Consider the following 21307-nt stretch of genomic DNA (forward strand, 5'->3'; position numbering starts at 1 on the left):
CAGTGGTTAAATAAAATCTAATATATTAAGTTCAACGAAAAATTAAAAAAAAATTAAATATAATAAATAGAATAGGAGATAGAGTATAGTTTAATGGATAAATTTGTAATTTTCTCGATTATTTATAAGACATATTTTTCATGTTACACTTGGGTGAAGGCAGGGAGTGGGGTAAGCGGAGGTTGCATGATGAGTTGGTGCCTCCACCCTCTTTCTCATTTGACAGATGAGAAGATGACTACTCTTGTTTGGGTCAACTTTTCTATTTTCCAACTCTTAAAATCTCTTCTCTTTTTTATTTTTCTTTTAAATTTAGTTCTATTTGATTTGATTTGATTTAATTTAATTTTCTCCGCTGCTTCTTTCGTTTGTTTTCTTCTCAACTCCGTCACCACTTCCTCAAGACATCGAAGGAACCAAACCCTAATTCAAATTCCTTCGAAACCCCCCAATTTCGATCAGTTCATGCAAGTCAAACAACATGTGGGAGCAATACACTTCGCACCTTTAATCCAGCTTCAGCTTTTCTTCGATTCTTCGAGCTATAACTAGAGCTTTTTATCCAGCACATCCTTCATATTCCTTTATTGTCTTTCCTCAAGATCAACAGGGTATGTTTCCTTTTCCTCCTTTCTTTAATCAGCTGTGAATTGCAGCAAGTTGCTACCTTTTCCAATCTGAAGTTTCTACTTTTATATTTGGTTGGGGGTGAAGTTATTGCCAAGTTCGATTTTCTAGATTTTAACAGCTTGCAGTTAGATTCTAATCTAAATTCATTGCTTAGTCGAGGTAATTAAGATTTGTAATTTGAGCTTTTGGATTCTCTTTTCCGTATTCTTTATTTCCCGTGTCTTAATTTTGCTGCAAACATTTATGGCCAGGCACTTAGTTTTAAATTGGAATCATGTCTTACTTTTTCATATCAATGCTTAGCGTTGTTAATGGTCACATAGTAGCTCCTTGATTTGTGGTTGATCCCTTGAGCTTTGATTTAGCTTTTTTTAATTGTTTCCTGCCTTGCTTCTAATGATTTCTGGACAACCGCTTAGTGGTTAGTTTTGAATTTCACCTAGTCTTCTGCATCATTTTGGCAAGCTAGTTGAGGTTTAAATTTGGAATCATGTCTAACTTTTTCGTATCGATGCTTAGGTTTGTTAATGGTCACATAGTAGTTCCTTGATTTCTGGCTGAACCCTTGAACTTTGATTTTGCTGTTTTTAATTGTTTCCTGCCTACCTTCTAATGATTTCCCGACAAGCACTTAAGTGTTAGTTTTAAATTTCTCCTAGTGTTCTGCACCACCTTGGCAAGTTAATGGAGGGTTAAATTTGAAATCATGTGTCTTTTTCATATCAAGATAGTAGCTCCTTGATTTTGGGAGAGCCGAGATAAAATTAAAAAATATTTTTAAAGGGCTTAAATTAAATAAATGATTTTTAGGAGGGTCAAAAGTGTGATTTTTCCACTTAGCTAATGGGTTAAAAGGCCTAAATTAAATGTTCAATATTTGGGAGGGACGGAAAAGTGATTATTGCCAAGCGCGCCTCACTTCATCTCTGTTGGCAAAGCTAATGGAGGGTTAAACTGGAATCATGTCTGTCATACTGTGTACTTCCATACCAAAACATAGCATATGTTATGGTCATGTAGTAGCTCCTTGATTTTGGTTGGACCCTCGGACTTCGGTTTTGCTGTCTTTAACTATTTCTTGTTTGCCTTCTACCAATTGTTATCTCATTGGTTATTCCAATTGCTATTGTCTCTGTTAATGGTGCAAGTTTTTAATAAGCTGATTATTTACATTTTTTTCGTTTTTGCAGTGACTATAAAGGCAGATGGCTGCGAGCTGGGATGGAAGTTATGACCCTGGCAGTCAGTCAGATGATAGCCATCATTTTGAGAGACTGCACATAGAACCCCTTTATGATGCATTTGTTTGTCCTTTGACAAAACAAGTTATGCGTGACCCTGTGACGTTGGAAAATGGCCAAACATTTGAACGTGAAGCAATTGAGAAATGGCTCAAGGAATGCAGGGAAAGTGGAAGAAAGCTGGTTTGCCCATTGACCCTAAAAGAACTGAAAAGCACCGATCTAAACCCAAGTATCGCTTTGCGGAATACCATTGAAGAGTGGACAACTAGGAATGAAGCAGCCCAGCTTGATATGGCTAGTAGATCTCTAAATATGAACAGTTCAGAGAATGATGTTCTGCTGTCTCTTAAGTTTATCCAGCATATCTGCCAAAAAAGTCGATACAATAAGCATGTTGTACGCAATGCTGATCTAATACCTATGATTGTGGACATGCTAAAGAGCAGCAGCCGTAAGGTTCGGTGCAGAGCATTGGAGACACTCCTCGTAGTGGTCGAGGAAGATGAAGATAATAAGGTTGTTCTAGGTTTGATGATTTCCTGTTGAGTGACAATGACATCATTGTCGTGTATGCATCCAGGACTGGATTATTAACTACTTATGCATTATTTTTCAGGCAATATTGGCTGAGGGGGACACTGTGCGTACCATAGTTAAATTCTTGTCCCATGAACAGTCCAAGGAGAGGGAGGAGGCAGTCTCTTTGCTGTATGAACTTTCAAAATCTGAAGCCGTGTGTGAGAAGATTGGTTCTATTAATGGAGCAATTCTTATATTAGTTGGAATGACCAGCAGTAAATCTGAGAACGTTTTAACTGTTGAGAAAGCTGATAAAACACTAGAAAATTTGGAAAAGTTTGAGAACAATGTCCGACAGATGGCTGAAAATGGTAGACTGCAGCCTCTTTTGACCCAGATTCTTGAAGGTGCTTCTCTTTTTCCTTGATAATTTCATGTTTTCCTAACTTGCTGCCGGCATAAAGGGCCTCTGTTTTTGGGGGTGGAGTCATATACGGCATTGTCAGTTTAGTGTGGATCCTTTTACATAACAATGATTGCCTCTAGCTATGTTACTCGGACTCTTCATTTATCATGAAGTACCTGTGTTTGACACTCGTGTCCAACACTTTGATTGGGGGATATGAACTCTAATGATCCTCTGAATACATGGAAAAACTTAGAAAAATCTGGTCATACCCATGTCGGATACATAGCCGTGTCCGACACTTGCACCCGAGTCTGAGTAACATAGTCCTCTAGTGTTCATACATAGCCCTTAGTTCATTTGTCCTAACCCTGAAACTTGCTAGTTATTTCTTTACTGCTTGATCTGCGATGAAATACCTGCTTGCTTTGGCGATTTTTTGTTGGCATCCTTGGCTGATAATCTTTCATCTCTGAAATTTGCATTCTGATCATGTACATTGCTACTTCTCTATAATTTATGTAAAATGACATTGTTGCAGGCACGCCTGAAACAAAGCAGTCCATGGCCGCTTATCTTGGTGAGTTGGTTTTGAACAATGATGTGAAAGTCTATGTTGCAAGAACCGTAGGTGAATCTCTTATCAATCTCATGAAAAGTGGTAACATGCAATCAAGAGAAGCTGCTCTGAAGGCACTTAACCAGATTTCATCTTACGAGGCAAGCTCCAAGGTGTTGATCGAGGCAGGAATGCTTCCCCCTCTTGTCAAAGACCTCTTTACCGTTGGGGCCAATCATCTTCCCATGCGACTTAAAGAAGTCTCAGCCACAATTCTGTCCAATGTTGTAAACTCAGGATATGATGTTGATTCCATTCCTATTGGGCCGGACCATCAGACTCTTGTTTCTGAAGACAATGTCCATAACTTACTTCATCTAATCAGCAACACTGGTCCGCCAATTGAGTGCAAACTTCTTCAAGTTCTTGTGGGGCTCACTAGTTCTCCGACAACAGCTCTGAATGTTGTTGCCGCAATTAAAAGCTCTGGAGCTACTATCAGTTTGGTTCAGTTTATAGAGGTTCCGCAGCAGGATTTGCGAATGGCGTGCATAAAACTTCTCCAGAATCTCTCTCCTTACATGGGTCAGGACTTAGCAGATGCACTTCGTGGCACAGTTGGTCAGCTCAGCAGCCTATTCAGAGTCGTATCAGAAAACACGGGAATTTCTGAAGAACAGGCAGCAGCTGCCGGCCTCTTAGCTGAACTCCCGGAGAGGGATTTGGGCCTCACAAGGCAAATGCTAGACGAAGGTTCTTTTCAGCTAATAATCTCTAGAGTTGTCAAGATCAGGCAAGGAGAGACTAGGGGCTCCCGCTTTGTAACACCAGTCCTCGAAGGACTTGTTCGTGTGCTTGCAAGGGTTACTTTTGTCTTGTCAGAGGAACCCGATTCCGTTGCTCTTTGCCGTGAGTACAATCTTGCAGCATTATTCATTGAATTGCTTCAGGCCAATGGTCTCGACAACGTCCAGATGGTCTCCGCCACGGCTTTGGAGAACTTATCTCAAGAATCCAAAAATTTGACAAGACTGCCGGAGTTGCCACCACCTGGGATTTGTGCTTCTATCTTTCCATGTTTCAGCAAACAGGCCGTCATAACAGGATTGTGTCGCGTCCACCAGGGAACATGTTCACTTAAAGAGAGCTTTTGTCTTTTGGAAGGACAGGGTGTACATAAGCTGGTTGCGCTCTTGGATCACACCAACGTGAAGGTGGTCGAAGCAGCACTTGCTGCACTTTCCACCTTGTTGGATGACGGAGTTGCTATCGAGCAAGGAGTGTTCGTTTTGTGTGAAGCAGAAGCAATTAAGCCCATACTCGACGTGTTACTTGAGAAACAAACAGAGAACTTAAGGAGCAGAGCCGTTTGGGTCGTAGAGAGACTTTTAAGAACCGAAGATATAGCCTATGAAGTTTCTGGAGATCAAAATGTTAGCACTGCACTTGTTGATGCCTTCCACCATGCCGACTACAGAACCCGACAGATTGCCGAGCGTGCCCTGAAGCACGTTGACAAAATCCCAAACTTCTCCGGAATTTTCCCAAACATGTGATGAATTTGTTGTATTGCGCATTATATGGAGAGTAGCAACGTGTATGTATTTTCAGTTTCATCCTTTTGTCTCCCTACATGGATAGTTTTGCAAGTAGATATTATTGTATATTGATGGATTTCCCACTTGTAGAGGGTTTCAAGAAATTGATCATTTGTTTCTAATTATGTTAGTTTCATTGACCTTCATCTCATTATTGCCTTCTCAGGTTCCTTGATCATCCAAAATCCTCTGCTTCGAACAATACCGGGATGATCTCCGCTTCGAACAATTAACGGTAACCGATTGCGACATCTACGACCATTTTTCATTCTCATTAACACCTAGAGACGAGAGGTGTACATAATGAGCTCTTCAAGATGTTCAAGCAAATTAATGAATAAACATGGCAGAAATTTATGAAGGATACAACAGAAGCAAGATGAAAAATACATAATCCGTTTATGAACAATGGTGAAGAAATTACTGGGAAGACTACAAATGACCATAACTGTGCTAACACTGAATAAGCACCAAGACCAGATGTGGTCGCCATTGTACAAATTGTGGAGATTCAATGAAATAAATACGAAAATTTCACAGGTCGAAAGAAACTATGCGCAAAATCTCTGTACGAGCAACCTTGATGTTTTATGATTTTCTGATGGAATCACAGTGTGTTGCAGAAGACGTTACAGATGTAGCACTGCCATTGTCTTAGTCGTGCAAGAAGAAGCATCTAATTCATGAGCCATGCGATTCCTAGAAATATGGCACCAACTCATCTCCGTGTTAGACACATCACACACGGTGAAGAAATCCAACACCTGACCAAATATTTTAAACATTTCAACACCGAATATTAGGCACTTGTCGGCAACGAAAACAGGGTTCCAGTCCATTGGAGCATCAGGGTGTCTTGAGACCTCGGTCCATGTAAGATACAACATATCTAGCTCCCACACTTTCCTCACCGCCTTGTTTCTCCGACCAATTTGTCCATCTCCCTCACACCAAGAGACGGAAAGAAGAAACAAGCGACCATTACAAGAAACGAGTTTCGGATAGTATTCGTGAACGTGGGGAGGAAATGTGGAGGTTTGGATTCCAATCCAGAAGCCTCTTTCTATGTCATAACCTGCTAACTTGCCATTCTCGGAGCAAACATAAAACATCCCATTACAAACAACCCCAGAGCAAACGACCCCAAAGTCTATTGGCAGTTTTTGGATTTCAGTCCATTTATTTGATACGGAATCATAGATTTCACCAGAATTCAGTGGCTCATCCCAAGATCCAAGACCTCCAACAGCAATCAACACGAATCTTTTACAATCCTTCATATTTGGTTGTTCACTTCTTTGTCTGATAAACTTGTATGATTTTCTATTTGGTAATGATGACGGCTCGTTTACACCGAAAGCATTTCCATACTGACGTCTGAGAGAAAGCCTGTGAGGATCCTCATAAACATCTGACACCCCACCAACTCGTGATCTGGGAAACTGCCTCTCATGTCTATTCTGATGGCTTTGAATGATTGAGAAATCTGAACAGACCTCGGATACTCCTAAAATAGGCATTGATCTAGCATACCTCATAGATGATACTTTGCGCCAAGATTTGGTGAGAGGGCTAAAGATCAATACACCTTTATGCGTCTTGAATGAGCTCCTATCCACCCTCCCAAAGTTGGTTAGGCTTGAGCAACCTCCAACAATATAAACATCATCCAGTATACTGGCAACCGAGAACATGAACCTTCCTCTTAGGATATCAGCACCAACCCTATGCCATTGATCTTGAGACACATCCAGTGCATGTATCTCCCCAGAGCAATAGCCATCTTTAACAGCACCAAAGAGAAACAACCATGGTTTTTGAAATAAACCTTCTCGTCTCATCTGCAAAAACCTGGGAGTTGTAGTCAAATTTCTCCATTTCTTACACACTAGGCGGGCATTCATAAGGCTGGTCAATGGTAGTATCACCAAGCACATCTCAAGAATGTCATCTGGAAGAAAGATATGCATCCTGCTGTTTCGTACCGATTCCTCAAGATCTAAATCCTTTTTATTGATTTTCTTCCAAAACTTCTCCCTCATGCCATATGAGAAGCAATCAAAATTATTATCCTCAATACCACAAACTGATTTGTACGCCTTTCCGTCTTCACTGGTACTTGACCTTCTCCTCCAACTTGGATCACCTAACTCCTCACCGGTGTCCGCGCCAACTTTGCAACCACCACCTCTACCGTATAGAGTAAGACATTTCAAAGAAACCCCTCGCACCTTATCCTCTTCATCCCCATCAGCTATGTGGTTTTTCTTCCTCGACTTCTGGCTAACACTCCTCACTAGCCGTTTCGACACAGTTAGAGACTCAAAATCCTGACGAAGTGATTCCTCATTCGCACTCTCAGCAAACATTATGGTCTCCAACTCTGGGCATGCAAAGGTGCACACCCATTTCTATATTGCTGGCTGCATTTTGGTTACTTAAACTCTTGCGTCTACAGAAAAAAAAACGTGATGAGATTGCAGCCAGACAGACACACATACAATAGGGGAAGCAAATATTAGCATAGAGCATTAGAGCTATGAAAAAGCAATATTAAAACAAGAAACGGTGAAACCCTTGCCATAATCGGATAATCTGAGTCAAAGAAGACAAATATCATAATATTGAATGCAAAGAGAAAACATTGAATTGATTATGAGAGCTTCTAAAAAGAATCAGACAAGCAGGCAATGGAAGATGAAATCAAATCGAAATGAACGATGTAAAAGCAAAACGAGAACAACAATGATTCTCGTTACATTATATTACTTCCAGAAAATACATGCCGACAGTAGTAAATTAAGTATAATCCAGCTAAAGTCAACGTTTTCGCAGGAATAAATTCTCGTTTACAGATCCATATACTCCATTTAAAAATAATATATAGATTCACAGCACACGTTTGAATCAGAGCCAAATGAGATCGCCAGATTTCCTTTCCCATTTCGTTTCAAAATAAATTAATGGCAATAATTTAGCTCAACAAATGATTCAAAATATAAAAGATTAATTCCTCATAAATCTGATCTAAAAAAAACTCTCGAGAAAAACTTACATTGCAGCAACGAGAAATCGAGGGTTGAAATCAACAAAAGCAGGAAGACAGATGAAAAATAATTAAGCAAAAAGGGATCGATTATTAGAATCCATGGAAAAATTAATTAACAAAAATGAGTGTTTGGTTGGTAAAGCGACTCGGTACTGATTGAGAAAAAGCGACACCTCAACTCAGCAAAAAAAAAAACTCGACTCAGCTCTTAGATTTATCTTTTGGTCATTATCTGCCTCTCTCTTCCATTTTTTGTTTTTTGGTAAGCATTTTCAAACTTCATATGAAGCTTCCACCTTTATATTATATGCCACGCCTTTCATAATTTTTATTATCGTGCAAACAAATATCACAGCCGTCAATCACTTCCGCACAACTTCTAAGATCCACTTTAGTGGGCTCGGCTCTCGATGATCTAACGGCTGTGATGTTTCTCAAGGTAACTGACAGACGGTGGCATTTTCATTTCTTCTTCCTTCTTTCTTAAATAATCATAAAAAGTTGGTCTAATTGGTCTTTAATCCCTATACTATACGTAGATTTGAAATTTAATTTTTTACTTTAATTTGAAATAATATGATGTTTTACTTTTATAGTTATTAAAGGTGTGAAGTAATAATATTGTTAGTTTTTTTAAAGTGAATTCTTTTATTATTATTATTATTTGATTACATGAAATTATAAATTTTCCACGTCAGTCAAATATTTTAAAATATGTTATATTAAATTAAGAAATCAATAGAATTATCGATTAAAACAAACTAGTAACATTATAGGAAAATAAAAACACTTTTTTAGTTTTATTATATATTAAAGTAAAAATTAGAAGCAGCATTGTTAAAATAAAGGTCAAATTCTTCTGGTAGTACTTGTACTATTGGTAACTTATAGATTTAGTGCATGTATTATAATTTGATCATTTTTAGTCTTTTTACTTTTTGAATTTTAAAATTTTGGTCTTGAATCAAATAATGGGTAGAATTTATTAAGTCAAATTCCACTATAGTCCTAATATTATGTGTAAATTGTAAATTTAATGTATGCTCTTCAATTTGATTGTGTTTAATTCTCATAAATTATTCATATTGTATCTCTAAATAGTATCATTTAATTTAGAATAAAAAATAAATTTTGAAAAATAAGAGTATAATAATTGAATAAATTGAAATATGGATACTAAATATACAATTTACAAATAGAATAGAAATTAATAAACTAATTTAATATAAAACAAAAAGCTCAAATTTGGAGTGAGTAAAGTTGAAATTAAACCTAAAAAGTTAAAATGAAATAAATAAAGATTGGTTAGGTTTAATTACAGGACGGTGGATGATATACGTATGGGTGTTTAATGAGTTAAGTAGCTTTTGAGTAGTTTGAACTTAATACGGTTAAAATTCGATAAAAGTTCAATTTGAATTGATTTAACTTGAACTTGAATTCGACTCGAGATCTTAATAAGCTGAATCGAGCAAAGTCTAACTTGACTCGATAAGTTCGCGAGCAACTCATTAATTTTTTATAATATTTTACTAGTTATCTTAAAAAATTATTTTATTAAAAAATACTAATTTACTAGTAGATGATAAATTACTAATTTATTATTATTTTTAATAAAAATAAAAAAAATTAATATTTAATTAATAATTAATAATTATTATTTTACTATACTAAAAAAATTAAACCCTAATTATCATTTCAATATATTTGTGGAGTGTTATTTTAAAGTTTAAACTTTCAATTTGTTTCATACACTATTTTGATTAAAACAAATTGTTAAGTTTATCATTTTATGTTTATACTAAACTCTATATAGTATTAGTAGATTTCATCTATAGTTAAAATATAAGATAAAAATTTTGGTGAGTTTAACGAAAAACAACAAGACGAACAACAAGGCGACTAACGAGCTTAGCGAGCACGAGTCGAGCAACAAATTTTTTTAATGAACACTAATCGAGTAAACTTTTAACGAATTTAACAAACGAGTCAAATCAAACAACAAATATTTTTAACGAGCACAAATCGAATATTATTAAACTCATGATCAATTCACTCAATAAACAACCCCCCAGATATATGTATGATATGAGGTTGAATTTCGGAGAAGTGGGCCAGTGGTTGAGAGACGCAGCGAAATGCTCGGCGTGAGAGTGGCCGTCTGTTTCTGAGGTAGTTAGATGTCTGGACCCTACCCTACTTCCATGGTCCAACTTTGAATACAACTTTTATTTCCTTTTTTTAATATTTTTATTTGATCGATATGATTTATTCATCGATTAATTCAAATAGAGTATTATAGATGTTTACTACAAGGGTGATCTCTTAATTTAAATTACCTCATTACAAAAAATAATTTTGAGTTTTTGAGGAATGTTATTAGGGATGATAAAAATGCGACTCATTTTGACTCAATTTTTTTTACTCAATTGGACTCGATTTATAATTTCATAAACTTGATTCAAATTTTTTAAATACAATTTAAGCTATAAAATAGGGTAAATTACGTGTTTAGTACCTAAACTATCAATTTTGTTATGTTTTAGTACTTAAACTTTCAATTTTTAAAACCATACTTAAAGTTTAGTTTTTATTTCATTTTAGTCCCACTGTTAAAAATTTGGTTTTTGTTTCATTTTAGTACCCCGTTTAAAATTTATGTTAAGCTTTGAAGAAAAAACGAAAGTTTAGGTATTAAAACAGACCAAAATTGATAGTTTAAGCACTATATGCGTTAAGTTTTTAACGACACGTACTAAAATGAAATGAAAACTAAACGTTAGGTATGATTTTCAAAAAATTAAAAATTTAGGTAATAAAACAGACTAAAATTGATGATTTAGGTACTAAATGTGTAGTTTACCCTATAAAATAAGACTTGAATAACTAAAAAATTTTATCGATTAGTGAATTGGTTTTCAAGTTTGTGATGAGTAGCTCAACTCTACATGATATATGTATATTTTATATAAAGAAATATATATGTATATCGTATATGGTTATAGATAATTGTTTAAATTGGAGCAAATTAATATCATAATACTATAAATATTTACAATTAAAGTTAAACAAAAACTAGAATAACTCGACTAAACTTAATTCAACTCGAATTTCATAAATTCAATTTAAACTAAAAAAAATTATGTTGAACTTATATTTTGATATAACAAATATTTGTAAAATTGATTTTGGACTCAATCAAATATTTCAAAAATAATTCAAAGTCCATAATATGTGTTCTAAATTGTTTTATATATATGCAATATTTTTTAGTTAATTAAAATATGTTTAAAGTGTTTAAAGCTTTTAAAATATGAAAAACACTATTCAGTCACTATTTGACCTTGTTCATGATATTATTTACACACGGATACTATTAACAGTTTTGAAACTTTTGTTAAAGTTTCGAAACTTTGACCCACCAAACTGTGGCATCATTGAAAAAATATGCAAATGTATAGGAATCACAACTACGTTCATATGCAGTCGGTTCGAATTCTCTGATACTGTTTTTGTAGTTGAGTATGCTTTATGACAGAGCTTATCTAGGCAGGCAACTGCATGTTATTTCATTTACGTTTTTCACTTTGCAGATAGATTCATCTCGACGTGAGTGGATCAAAGTGGATAACTGGGACATCTCACTATTGGTATGGGTCATTTTATTATTATTATTATTAGTATTTTTTTTGGGGGGGGGGGAGTGGCGAGTATAAATAATTTAATCATGTTAATTTGTTGCATTGTAAAACTGGCTGGTGAAGGCCTTGGTCAATCATAACCACTATCAGAGACTGAATTCATATGTTTCACTGCAAATGTGATTAGTCCCTTAATGTGAATTTGGGCTAAAAGATTCAAGAACTTATCTCCGGTTCATACATTTGTATATGTTGTTAATATATGTAAGGCATAAGTTGCATATGCATGTGTACATGCCATCTCTCCAATGGTTTTGCTTGATATCTCTAGGATTTCTGTATTTCTTCCTAACCATTCACTGAGGCAGTGTTTTCTACACTTTCATGTTACTGGTTACCTCTATGTTCTTAGAGATGCTGTTAATTTCTAGCTCCTTTTGTTTCAGTTGTCCATTGTTTCTTAACCTCTGAAGTATTTCCCCATCTCTGCATTTTAATTTATAGATAAGGAAGAAGCCAAGGCATACTCGAAAGACATTTCCTCTTGTTGTGGACGGTGAGACTACATGGAGTTTACATTATTCCTCTTATCAAGTACTTCTTAAAGAAACTTTTTTTAATTTCTTAGGCAGTAGTTGTCCGTAAAATGAATTACATCTTCTGGAAAACTTTTTACGGTGTGCGGAAGATGTTGGGTAAACAGACCCTTAATGCATATCTGAAATATTGATTCTTATTTTGCTATCAAACTCATGCAGTTAACAGAATTGATAAAGAACGGATCCGTTAAGCAAGGAGATGTTAGCAAACTTCTATGCGAAGATTTGAGCGTGCACTGCAGCAGCGGGTTCGAGGTATGGATGATTTTATTTGTTCTCTTTCCTCTCTTTTCAAGAAACCAGTTCTGGCTGCATCCTAAAATTCTATGTCAGTCTGATTTTATATAGTTTACAGCCTCCTTTTGCTGCAGTTTCACCAACACTCATTGTATGGTGTTCTTACACTGTCACTCATTTGTATGCAGTGATAGCGATTCAGATTCTGATGGTAATGATGAACTATAGATCATTGAAATCATCGTGGTTCAGTGGGAGAAGAGTTTTTATGGAGAAAAAAGTTCCCATGGGCTGCAGCAAACTGAAACGTGACTGTTTAATTGAGATTGCTTTCTGTAACTTGAAACAAAATTTTGGCCTTTGGACCATATTGAGATTTCTTTCTGCAACTTTAAACAAAATCTCGCTGTATGGACCATGCATTAGTTGCTTCCACCTTCAAATCATATGCCTCCTTGGTTCTTTAAAGTGAAACCTCTTCGATTATGCTCAATATATAGAGAGATAGAGAGAGACAGATTCAGTCGTATTGCGTTAAACATTTCAGCTTTATACCTTTTTAGAATAGTTGGATGAGTGAAAATAGACGGTTGAAATTGACGATAATAAATGAGAATATATTCATAGGAAAAAATAAGATAATCTCAACAACCGTCTATTTATGATCCTAAAAGGATGTAAATAAATGTGCATAGCATCTAGAAAACTCCAATAATGATGTCAATTATTTAATTTATCAAGAGTGCTAGAACATATCTCTCAAGATTCGGTTTATTTACACAGGAGGAAGCAGATGAAGGAAAAGAAAGAACAATGAATCCTGCAAATCGGAGGTACAAGATGGGCTAGCTCTGGTGTACAGGATTTCAAAACTCTAAAGGAATCATATTCTACATGACAAGGATGTCCCTGAATGAAGGGTGAATGTCAGCCATTGTGCAAGGGGGCAGCTGCAGCTACCCGGTAGAAAAATGCCAAGACCATTTCGCCCTCCAATGCGTTTGGGAAGCAAATATCTTTCAACCGTTCCCTGTTTCATCAGTTACAGTGCAGCACACCCTTTAGTAAATTCAGCCCTTCCGATGATACGTTCCTCTGAACACGGGTTTGTGGTATTTCTATTCGAGGGGGAGGATCAGCTGAGAAACAAACCACGATCACCGTTAAATTATCACTAGTGTTGCGCTTCAATGCCTCCCTTACAAGCTCTCTTGAGCACCTTTCGGGATCGTTATGAAGCATCAGCTCTTTCCTCGCCATAGTCACGGCACACTGACTGCTCATAACATCCCACAACCCATCACACCCCATTATCAAGAATTCATCCTCCTCACTCAGGTCTGTCTCTTGCAGCTCCGGCTCTGCACTTAAAGGACAGGCAGATCCCATTGGTGCCTTCATGTGCCAGTCTCCGAGTGCACGTGCCACAGATAATTGCCCATTAAGGTAGCCATCATAAATTACTCCGCCGAGTTTCTCAATTCTTATTCTTTCAGATGTGCAATTAGGTTTGTGATCCTTGGACATTTCGATTGCTCTACCTCGCCTTCCCAGAACAGCTCGACAATCTCCAGCATTTGCAATTACCAAGGTTCTTTAAACAAATACTAATGTTAGAAGAGCATTCATGGAAATAACATCCAAAAACAAATAATATCGTTGCAGATCAGTGGCTCACTTACCTTCCGAAGATAAGAGCAGTTAATGCAGTGGTGCCGGAGGATATATCAAGAGAACTGCCATCTGCAAAGGTATAATCAGCTTTCAGAAAAGCACTCTTCATCGCCTTCTCCACACAAATTGGAAAATGAGAGTCTTCAACTATGAATTTAAGGATATTCTCCCTAATAAATACTGCCGCATCCGTTCCTCCATGACCATCAAAAACCTGTCCACATGTATTTGCAAGGTTCAATGGAGTGATGACAAACAATACGATATCGGTAGAAGCAATAGAAGTACATGAGTTCTTCACTACAGACTAGCAACCATGACAGATTGAAGGAAGTGCATAAATCAGATACCACATAAATTAAGATGGTTCAACTCAAGATTACATATTAACCACATGGAGCAGGTCATATATGGTAGATTCTAACAAGCATACCCCATAGAAAGCTCCCGGAGAAGGGAACTTTGCATTCGTCTCCAGATGTCCGAGAAGATCATCTATGCAAATGTGCTCATCCTCCATATACTGTTTTGGTCCTATTTCCGAACAACTTCCCGATCGCAGGACAGGAAAAAGCTCAGTTTTTTCATCAGAAGATGACTTGTGAACTACAATACCAACATCCAATTCCTAGAGAAGAGAAAAGCAGTAAGTCAAAGCATTTCACAAAATGGTGTGTGAGAAAGTAGAAACACAAAATATAAAAAGGATAATCCTTATTTTCTCCTAAAAACTCGATCTGATAGGAGAACATGACGAAAGCCAAAAGGTTATGCAGCAAAAAATGCAGGCAAACATGGTCTTAAAAACGCCGCTTGAGGACTACAATTACTACCCTTACGTAATGTAGCACAATTATAACTTACAAGTGAATTTTCATTTTAAACTAAAAACTAAGCTGCATTCAGATTTTATGCTAATGTAGAAAGTCCTTAAAGCTCAGGCTCCTGCTTAATGATGAAAAGAGGGATCAGATTAGAGAAAAGATTAAACATACCAAATTCGCCTCAGCAATCATCCTCCCCGAACTCACACAATGCTGCATAACCGAGAGGTGACGCGGAGGTTTCCAGAGAGTGACTTGTTTTTCATTATCAAAATTCTCATTGTCCATGCCTGATACATTACCCTTAGTGTAACCGCCTTCTATGATTGCCAATGGAGGTGAAATATCCATACTCGCAGCCATATTCCTTTCCAACCATAAATCGAAAACCTCGGAAGAACACTTTCAAGTTAAAGCAATATAAGCCAAACCCTTTATATAAACACAACCGAATTCTATAAAGCAACTTCTCACAAATGTTCTCAAATAAAGTTGAATAATCAAAACCTCTCCCAATTTATAATTCTTCAGACAAAATCAAAGCCCCTCGGATAAAAAAATAGCTAGTAAGAAAAAATCACCCAAGCAATAAGAAAGCTGTAAAGTTTTCTATCCAACAGCAAGGAATCGATGTCAGCTCTCAGATAAAACTACCCTTAAGCAGATGGCATGAAAAAAGATCCAATCTTTACATGAAACTAAGCCCTTAAATTACCCTTGATGAAGGTATCCAGCCAACCAGGTAAAAATTGGGTTTTTTTTTATAAGAACTCGAAGCAGTTGGCAAAATTAAAAGAACCCCAGAGCATAACTGCAGAAACAACCACCCAATCGATGAAAATAACATCAAAATTCATTTTACAGAAAGGGAGAGAGAAACAGACGATTAGAGCAGTAAAGAACAAGCTCCAAAGATTCGAATAAAGCTGAAAAGAAAAGCTCACAAAGGGGGGTGTAGAGATGATGGATTTGTTGGTGCTTGGCGCTTAAATTTTCTACTTTGGTGAAATTGTGAGATTGATCCAAAAGAGAGAAAACCCTGAGAACAACAGACAGAGAGAATTGGACGATGAAAAAGAACGTAAATAAAATAAAAATTAAAGTTGTTCCTTTGTTGCTATGTGGTTGGCCACCGGCGATTCCGGGTAATCAGCTGGATCTTCTAAGCTGTCGCGGGCCGAGGATGGCTCTGTGACACGTGGCTTTCAATTATTGTTGGAAATTCGAGGTTGACCGGATGGGCTTTTGTTTTAGTTAGTTGCATCCAGAGATTCCCAGCCGTTGGATCTATGTCTCGTTGCTCCTTTTAACGCCTTGCCAGAGCTTAGAGGTTAGGTTCGTTAACGTCTGTTAATAGAGAGCCTCGGATTCCCGGGAATGACGTGGCTGCCTCTCATTGGAGGGAAGTTATTATTTCGACTAAGATTTAATCCTCATCTCTATTTTACAAAATCTCTATCTCTACTCTAAATATGAAACAATAATTCATCTCTAATATTATCTTTATATTACCATTAACTTTATTTTATACACAATATTTAACTATTATAATATTAATTTTATAAATATAAAATAATTTATAATAAATATCAAGATAAAACATTCATAAATATCATTACAAAAATACAAATAAATAAGTAAATTACATTATTGTGTTTGAGTTGTTGGTTAAAATGTTGTTTGAGTTTTATTAGTATTTTCTATGTTTTTATATTTGTTGCAGTTTTTATGTTTCAAAAAATTAGTATGTTTATTTATCTAATTTCAATGTATTTTTATCTATTTTATAAATTAATCTATTTGAATTTAAAAAATTAGAAAAATACAAAAAATCAGAAAAATTACAAAAAAATTAGTATGCTTATATATCTAATTTCAATGTATTTTTATCTATCTTATAATTTAATCCAATTGAATTTAAAAAAATAAAAAAAGAAAATTGTAGCGCACACTACAATACCGCGCCTAATGTGATGCGGACTGTAACGATTCTCCAAAGTGGAGATGATTTTGACGATGGGCTGGAATCTTTTTTTCTCCACAGTGGAGGTATTCTCCAATTGTGGCACAACATTGGAGATGCCCTATGATACTATTAGATATATAACTAGGGATTCGACCTGATTAGGTCGGATTTTTTTTTAAAAATTTGGGTTCTGATCGGATTTTTTAAAATGTGATGTTCGGGTAGAGTCAAATTCGAATTTAGAGTGAAAAATACCCAACCAACTCGACTCGGGAAAAAATAATTTTACCTTATATATTTAAAAATAATTACAATAATACCCCTCTATATATTATTTTTTCAATTAAGTTACTGTTTTTATTGAATAAAAATATTATTTTTTATTATTTCGTGTTGGGTCGAGTCGGGTTTGGATTTTCTCTAAAAAAATTAGGTCAGGTTGTCGGGTGAAAGATATAAAATTTTAGGGTCAGGCATGGGTCGGGTTGACCCATCCCTATATACAACCAAGACTTCTTTTTCGGGTTTGATTTTGATTATTAAGTTGAAAAATGTTCAACGTATTCTTATGTTTGTTAATATTAGGTTTAATGTTAAAAATAAATCTCTAAATTTTAATTTTGGCGTCTAAAAATTTTTTCGTTAAAAATGTGTTTAATGTTTTATCTGTTATGCTTGTAGGTGTTTATCATTAAAAATCGTTGAGTGACATGTGTTATGTTTTTTCTAAAATATTTTTAAATATTTTTTTAAAAAATTAATAAATATAAACATAACACGTATCACTTAATGATTTTTTTAATGATATATGCATCTAAAAGTGTAATAGAAAAAAAGCCAAACACCTATTTTTAATAAAAAAAAAATCTATAAATATCAAAAGTTAACATTGAGTATAATTTAGACAGTTATTTATGTGTTAAGCCTTAATATTATTTAGGTTTGATGGTTCATGAAATGCTCTAATTAAAATGATAATAGTTTATTCATTACTTTTTATTTTCAATTAAGTTTTAAACTACAAATTAATTATCATAATAATTTAACCTACAAAAATTATTATTAACTATTATAATAATATTGATGTAATATTTATATGTGAATAGTGATATAACAATCCATGATATTATGTAACAATTGATTGAATATAAATTTAAAAATATATAAAATTAATATTATTAGATATAGTGAGCAGTAGAATTGAATTTACGGAAGTTGAGAATAGGGCTTGATATATAAATAAAGGGTAAATTTCACGGATCTTCACTATACTTTACTATATTTCCTATTTCACTCATTTTACTTTAAAACTGATCAATTTCATCACTGAACTTAATATAATTGACAAATTTGATCACTCGGCCGTTTCTCCCGCTAATGGTCGTTTCCAGAAACCCATTTCCCTTTCGATCCATCGTCTCCGGCCATTGTCGCCACCAGTAGTCCCGATGTCATCTCTCGAGTAAAATCCAACATCGATCGTAAAAACGTCGCAAATTGTGAGAAAGTCTCTCGATGCCACTATTGATTTTTGCGATTTTCGGCCGATTCCATCGCCGTTGTACCTTACCACCTTCACCTATGAGTTCCTTGCCTAGTTCCGACCGAAACCCAGGTGGTATTGTCCCTTTGTTGTTGCTCTATCATCGTGCATATGGGCTTGAGACGACAGTGGTGGGAGTACGGGAAAAGTCCGTTAGTGGGGGAAATGGCGAGTGACCAAATTTATTAATTATATTAAGTTCAGTGATGAGTTGACCATTTTTAAAGTATAATGAAACATAGGAAATAAAATAAAGTACAGTATAATTTACTCATAAATAAAATAGATATTGGGATGGAAAGTAAATAGTAAAAAATGAAATGATTGGTTTCTTAAACCGAAAGCATAAATTTATTCTTTGCTTCATTTCAACCAATCAAATCATTACTTTTGTTAAAAAAAACATGAATATTATCCCCTCCCCCCTCATTATTGATCATGCAATGAAATACAGTACACGTGACTGCATGCCATTACGATGGTGCTCAGCTCTCCATATTCCCCGTACCCATAACTTACCAAGCTTTAGCTGCTGGCTTGCTGAAAGTATTCCATCCTCATTTGTTCATTCCAAGAGAATGAAACGCACGTAGTGGTCATTATAGCGGTTCCTTCTGATCCTAGAAAACGTCCCAAAAAACCTGCTACTCCACTACCGAGAAGGGGAAAAAATACGATAAGTAGATACATAATTTCGAGTGTGATCAGACAACAAAAAATCAGACAATGTATTTCAACAGATTTCTGGTTTCATAAAAGGCAGTTTACCTGTGAGATACTTAGGTATTCCTCTTGTTACTCGTAAACTTACTGAGAAGGATTGTGTTGTGTTTATTGATAAAATTAAATAGAGGCTTCACCATTGGCCTACTAGATATCTGAGCTACGCTGGCAGACTTGAACTCATCCGCTCTGTCCTTTTCAGCGTCTCAAATTATTGATGCAGACAGCTTATCCTTCCCAATTCGATTCTTATAAAAGTGGACCAGCTCTGCTCCAGATTTTTCTGGAAAGGTGACGACAAGTCTGCCACAGGTGCTCGAGTAAACTGGGATTTTATCTGCTTCTCTAAAGCCGAAGGTGGCCTTAAAAACACTAAATCTGGAACAAAGCGTGTTCTATTGATCTAATAAGGAAAATCTTAGCGGGTTATGGCTCGCTTTGGGTGGCTTGGTTAAAATCTTATGTTTTCAAAGATCAAGATTTTTGGAATTTTGTTGCAGGTTCTAATGTGAGCTGGAGTATTAATAGATTATTAAAATTGTGTTCTACAGCTCTCAACATCTTCTCCTCATCAAATTCTCTTAGGCTAAGAGATATTTGGGAATCAATCCGAATCAAAAGGGAGAAAGTTCCCTGGCAGAATCTAATTTGGTTTCCCATGCACATTCCTAAATTCAGTTTGATTGATTGGATGTCTTTGTTAAACAGATTACCAATTAGAGATCGGCTCCTCAAAATGGGTATTTCAACTGAAGGGACCTGTGTTAACTGCAGAATCGATCAGGAAACAAGAAATCATATTTTCTGTCAATGCACTCTTGTTGTTCGACTTTGGAGCTCCGTCCTATCGCTTAATGGCTTGAAGAATACATCCCCTACATGGGAAGAAATGGTTAATCGGGCTTCTTCAACCTGGAAAGGGAAATCCTTACTCATAACAATTCTAAAGATATCTTTGACAACCTATATTTACACATTGTGAGAGGAAAGGAATCACAGAATTTTCAAAGGTCGTCACAGATCTACTGATGAATTGCTCAAGGTTATTATTGAAGCAATGCGAATCCAACTAAAGGGTAAAAATATTAATCGAGCTGATAGAATTAATTCTAACCTTTGTATTGCATGGGGTATTACTTAACCAATCTTTGTCTTTTGTAAGTAGGTTGTGTATAATTCTTTTGTATTGATTGATTGATTGTATTTTGTAGCAGAACTCTGCTCTTTTGGATAATAAAAATTTGATTTATTCAAAAAAAATCAGACAATGACAGAGCGGCCTGTGATAGCTTGATCGACTTCCGGAGAACGCTCGATTGAAGGAATGAGTCACAAGGTGAATTGTAAGCCCCAACATCACTATGCCCTTTTTATTTCTTATAGCCGAAAATGTTAGAAAAAATTTACATTCTAGTTTGTACCTAACTAAAAATATTATACTTTTTATCGTATTTTCGGTTGGCTCTATTTCTTGTCATTTTTTAACCTTAAATTAAGAGATTGTAAAACAGAACTTCCCCATTGAAATAAAAAACTTTTTATTATACTGACTGTCTTTACAGAAAATTTTCATTAAGGCCACTCTGCTATTAATATGACTCACCATGATTGCATGTCTTTCTTTTAATAAATTAATGTACTTTAATAAAATAAGACACGTCGTTAATCTGATTCATTATGATCACCGGTGGCGAATGCAAAGCATACTTAGGGTGGACACGTGTACATTTTGGAATATGATTTTTTTATATTAATTGTTTATTTTATTATTAGTGTTCATCCTAAAATTTTATTTGTGACTACACTCATATAAAAAATTCAATTATTAATGTGTGTATGGATCCATCACTTATGATAATTATTATACTCTAATAATATGACTATGTGTTTCATCATCGTATTAGTAAAAAAAAAAAGGAAAGAAATATGAATAATTAAATCCAAGACTCTCGGGAAAGGGTCTTACACAACCACTACACCAAATTAGAAATTTGTTATATTGTCTTGTCTCCCGCATCTCCTTTCGAAGGCCACCCGGTTTCCGATACCATGATCTCAATCGAGGTATTTTGGAAGCCGACAGCATCCATAGCCG

General features: G+C 35.5%; 3 protein-coding genes and 1 long non-coding RNA gene across 5 annotated transcripts; 2 read left to right on the forward strand and 2 right to left on the reverse strand.

Annotated features, from left to right (window-relative positions):
- Window positions 1-327: 327 nt before the first annotated feature.
- LOC120209804 (U-box domain-containing protein 44-like) lies at window positions 328-5102 on the forward strand. Its single transcript, XM_039208710.1, has 4 exons — window positions 328-611; window positions 1821-2390; window positions 2491-2800; window positions 3341-5102. Exons 2-4 carry the CDS (start codon window positions 1836-1838, stop codon window positions 4912-4914), a joined length of 2439 nt encoding a protein of 812 aa, XP_039064641.1. The 5' UTR covers window positions 328-611; window positions 1821-1835; the 3' UTR covers window positions 4915-5102.
- Window positions 5103-5286: 184 nt separating this feature from the next.
- Window positions 5287-8249, reverse strand: LOC120209814 (F-box/kelch-repeat protein At5g42350-like). The gene is made up of 2 exons (XM_039208719.1): window positions 8012-8249; window positions 5287-7408 (listed from the first exon to the last, which is right to left on the reverse strand). Exon 2 carries the CDS (start codon window positions 7323-7325, stop codon window positions 5586-5588), a length of 1740 nt encoding a protein of 579 aa, XP_039064650.1. The 5' UTR covers window positions 7326-7408; window positions 8012-8249; the 3' UTR covers window positions 5287-5585.
- Window positions 8250-12399: 4150 nt separating this feature from the next.
- On the forward strand, window positions 12400-12824 carry LOC120209843. Its single transcript, XR_005524447.1, has 2 exons — window positions 12400-12500; window positions 12671-12824. It is a non-coding gene; the product is annotated as an uncharacterized LOC120209843 (long non-coding RNA).
- A 371-nt stretch (window positions 12825-13195) lies between these two features.
- LOC120209825 (probable protein phosphatase 2C 27) lies at window positions 13196-15947 on the reverse strand. 2 transcript variants are annotated; one of them, XM_039208726.1, is made up of 4 exons: window positions 15152-15947; window positions 14590-14784; window positions 14165-14370; window positions 13196-14076 (listed from the first exon to the last, which is right to left on the reverse strand). In XM_039208726.1, exons 1-4 carry the CDS (start codon window positions 15341-15343, stop codon window positions 13521-13523), a joined length of 1149 nt encoding a protein of 382 aa, XP_039064657.1. In that variant the 5' UTR covers window positions 15344-15947; the 3' UTR covers window positions 13196-13520. The 2 variants fall into 2 exon arrangements, with proteins under 2 accessions (XP_039064657.1, XP_039064661.1); XM_039208730.1 differs by having other exon boundaries at window positions 14590-14708; window positions 15152-15273.
- Between the last annotated feature and the right edge of the window lie 5360 nt (window positions 15948-21307).

The sequence above is a fragment of the Hibiscus syriacus genome, unplaced genomic scaffold (genome assembly GCF_006381635.1).
Source record: "Hibiscus syriacus cultivar Baekdansim isolate YM2019G1 unplaced genomic scaffold, ASM638163v2 tig00000662_pilon, whole genome shotgun sequence".
NCBI classification, from domain to species: domain Eukaryota; kingdom Viridiplantae; phylum Streptophyta; class Magnoliopsida; order Malvales; family Malvaceae; genus Hibiscus; species Hibiscus syriacus.

Coding starts and splice junctions, on each gene's coding strand:
- LOC120209804 (XM_039208710.1), top strand. CDS start 1,836: ATGGCTGCGAGCTGGGATGGAAGTTATGACCCTGGCAGTCAGTCAGAT. Junction 2,391..2,490: donor AGGAAGATGAAGATAATAAG/GTTGTTCTAGGT, acceptor ATTATTTTTCAG/GCAATATTGGCTGAGGGGGA. Junction 2,801..3,340: donor TTTGACCCAGATTCTTGAAG/GTGCTTCTCTTT, acceptor ACATTGTTGCAG/GCACGCCTGAAACAAAGCAG.
- LOC120209814 (XM_039208719.1), bottom strand. CDS start 7,325: ATGTTTGCTGAGAGTGCGAATGAGGAATCACTTCGTCAGGATTTTGAG.
- LOC120209825 (XM_039208726.1), bottom strand. CDS start 15,343: ATGGCTGCGAGTATGGATATTTCACCTCCATTGGCAATCATAGAAGGC. Junction 14,371..14,589: donor CTCCGGGAGCTTTCTATGGG/GTATGCTTGTTA, acceptor ACATGTGGACAG/GTTTTTGATGGTCATGGAGG. Junction 14,077..14,164: donor ACTGCTCTTATCTTCGGAAG/GTAAGTGAGCCA, acceptor ATTTGTTTAAAG/AACCTTGGTAATTGCAAATG.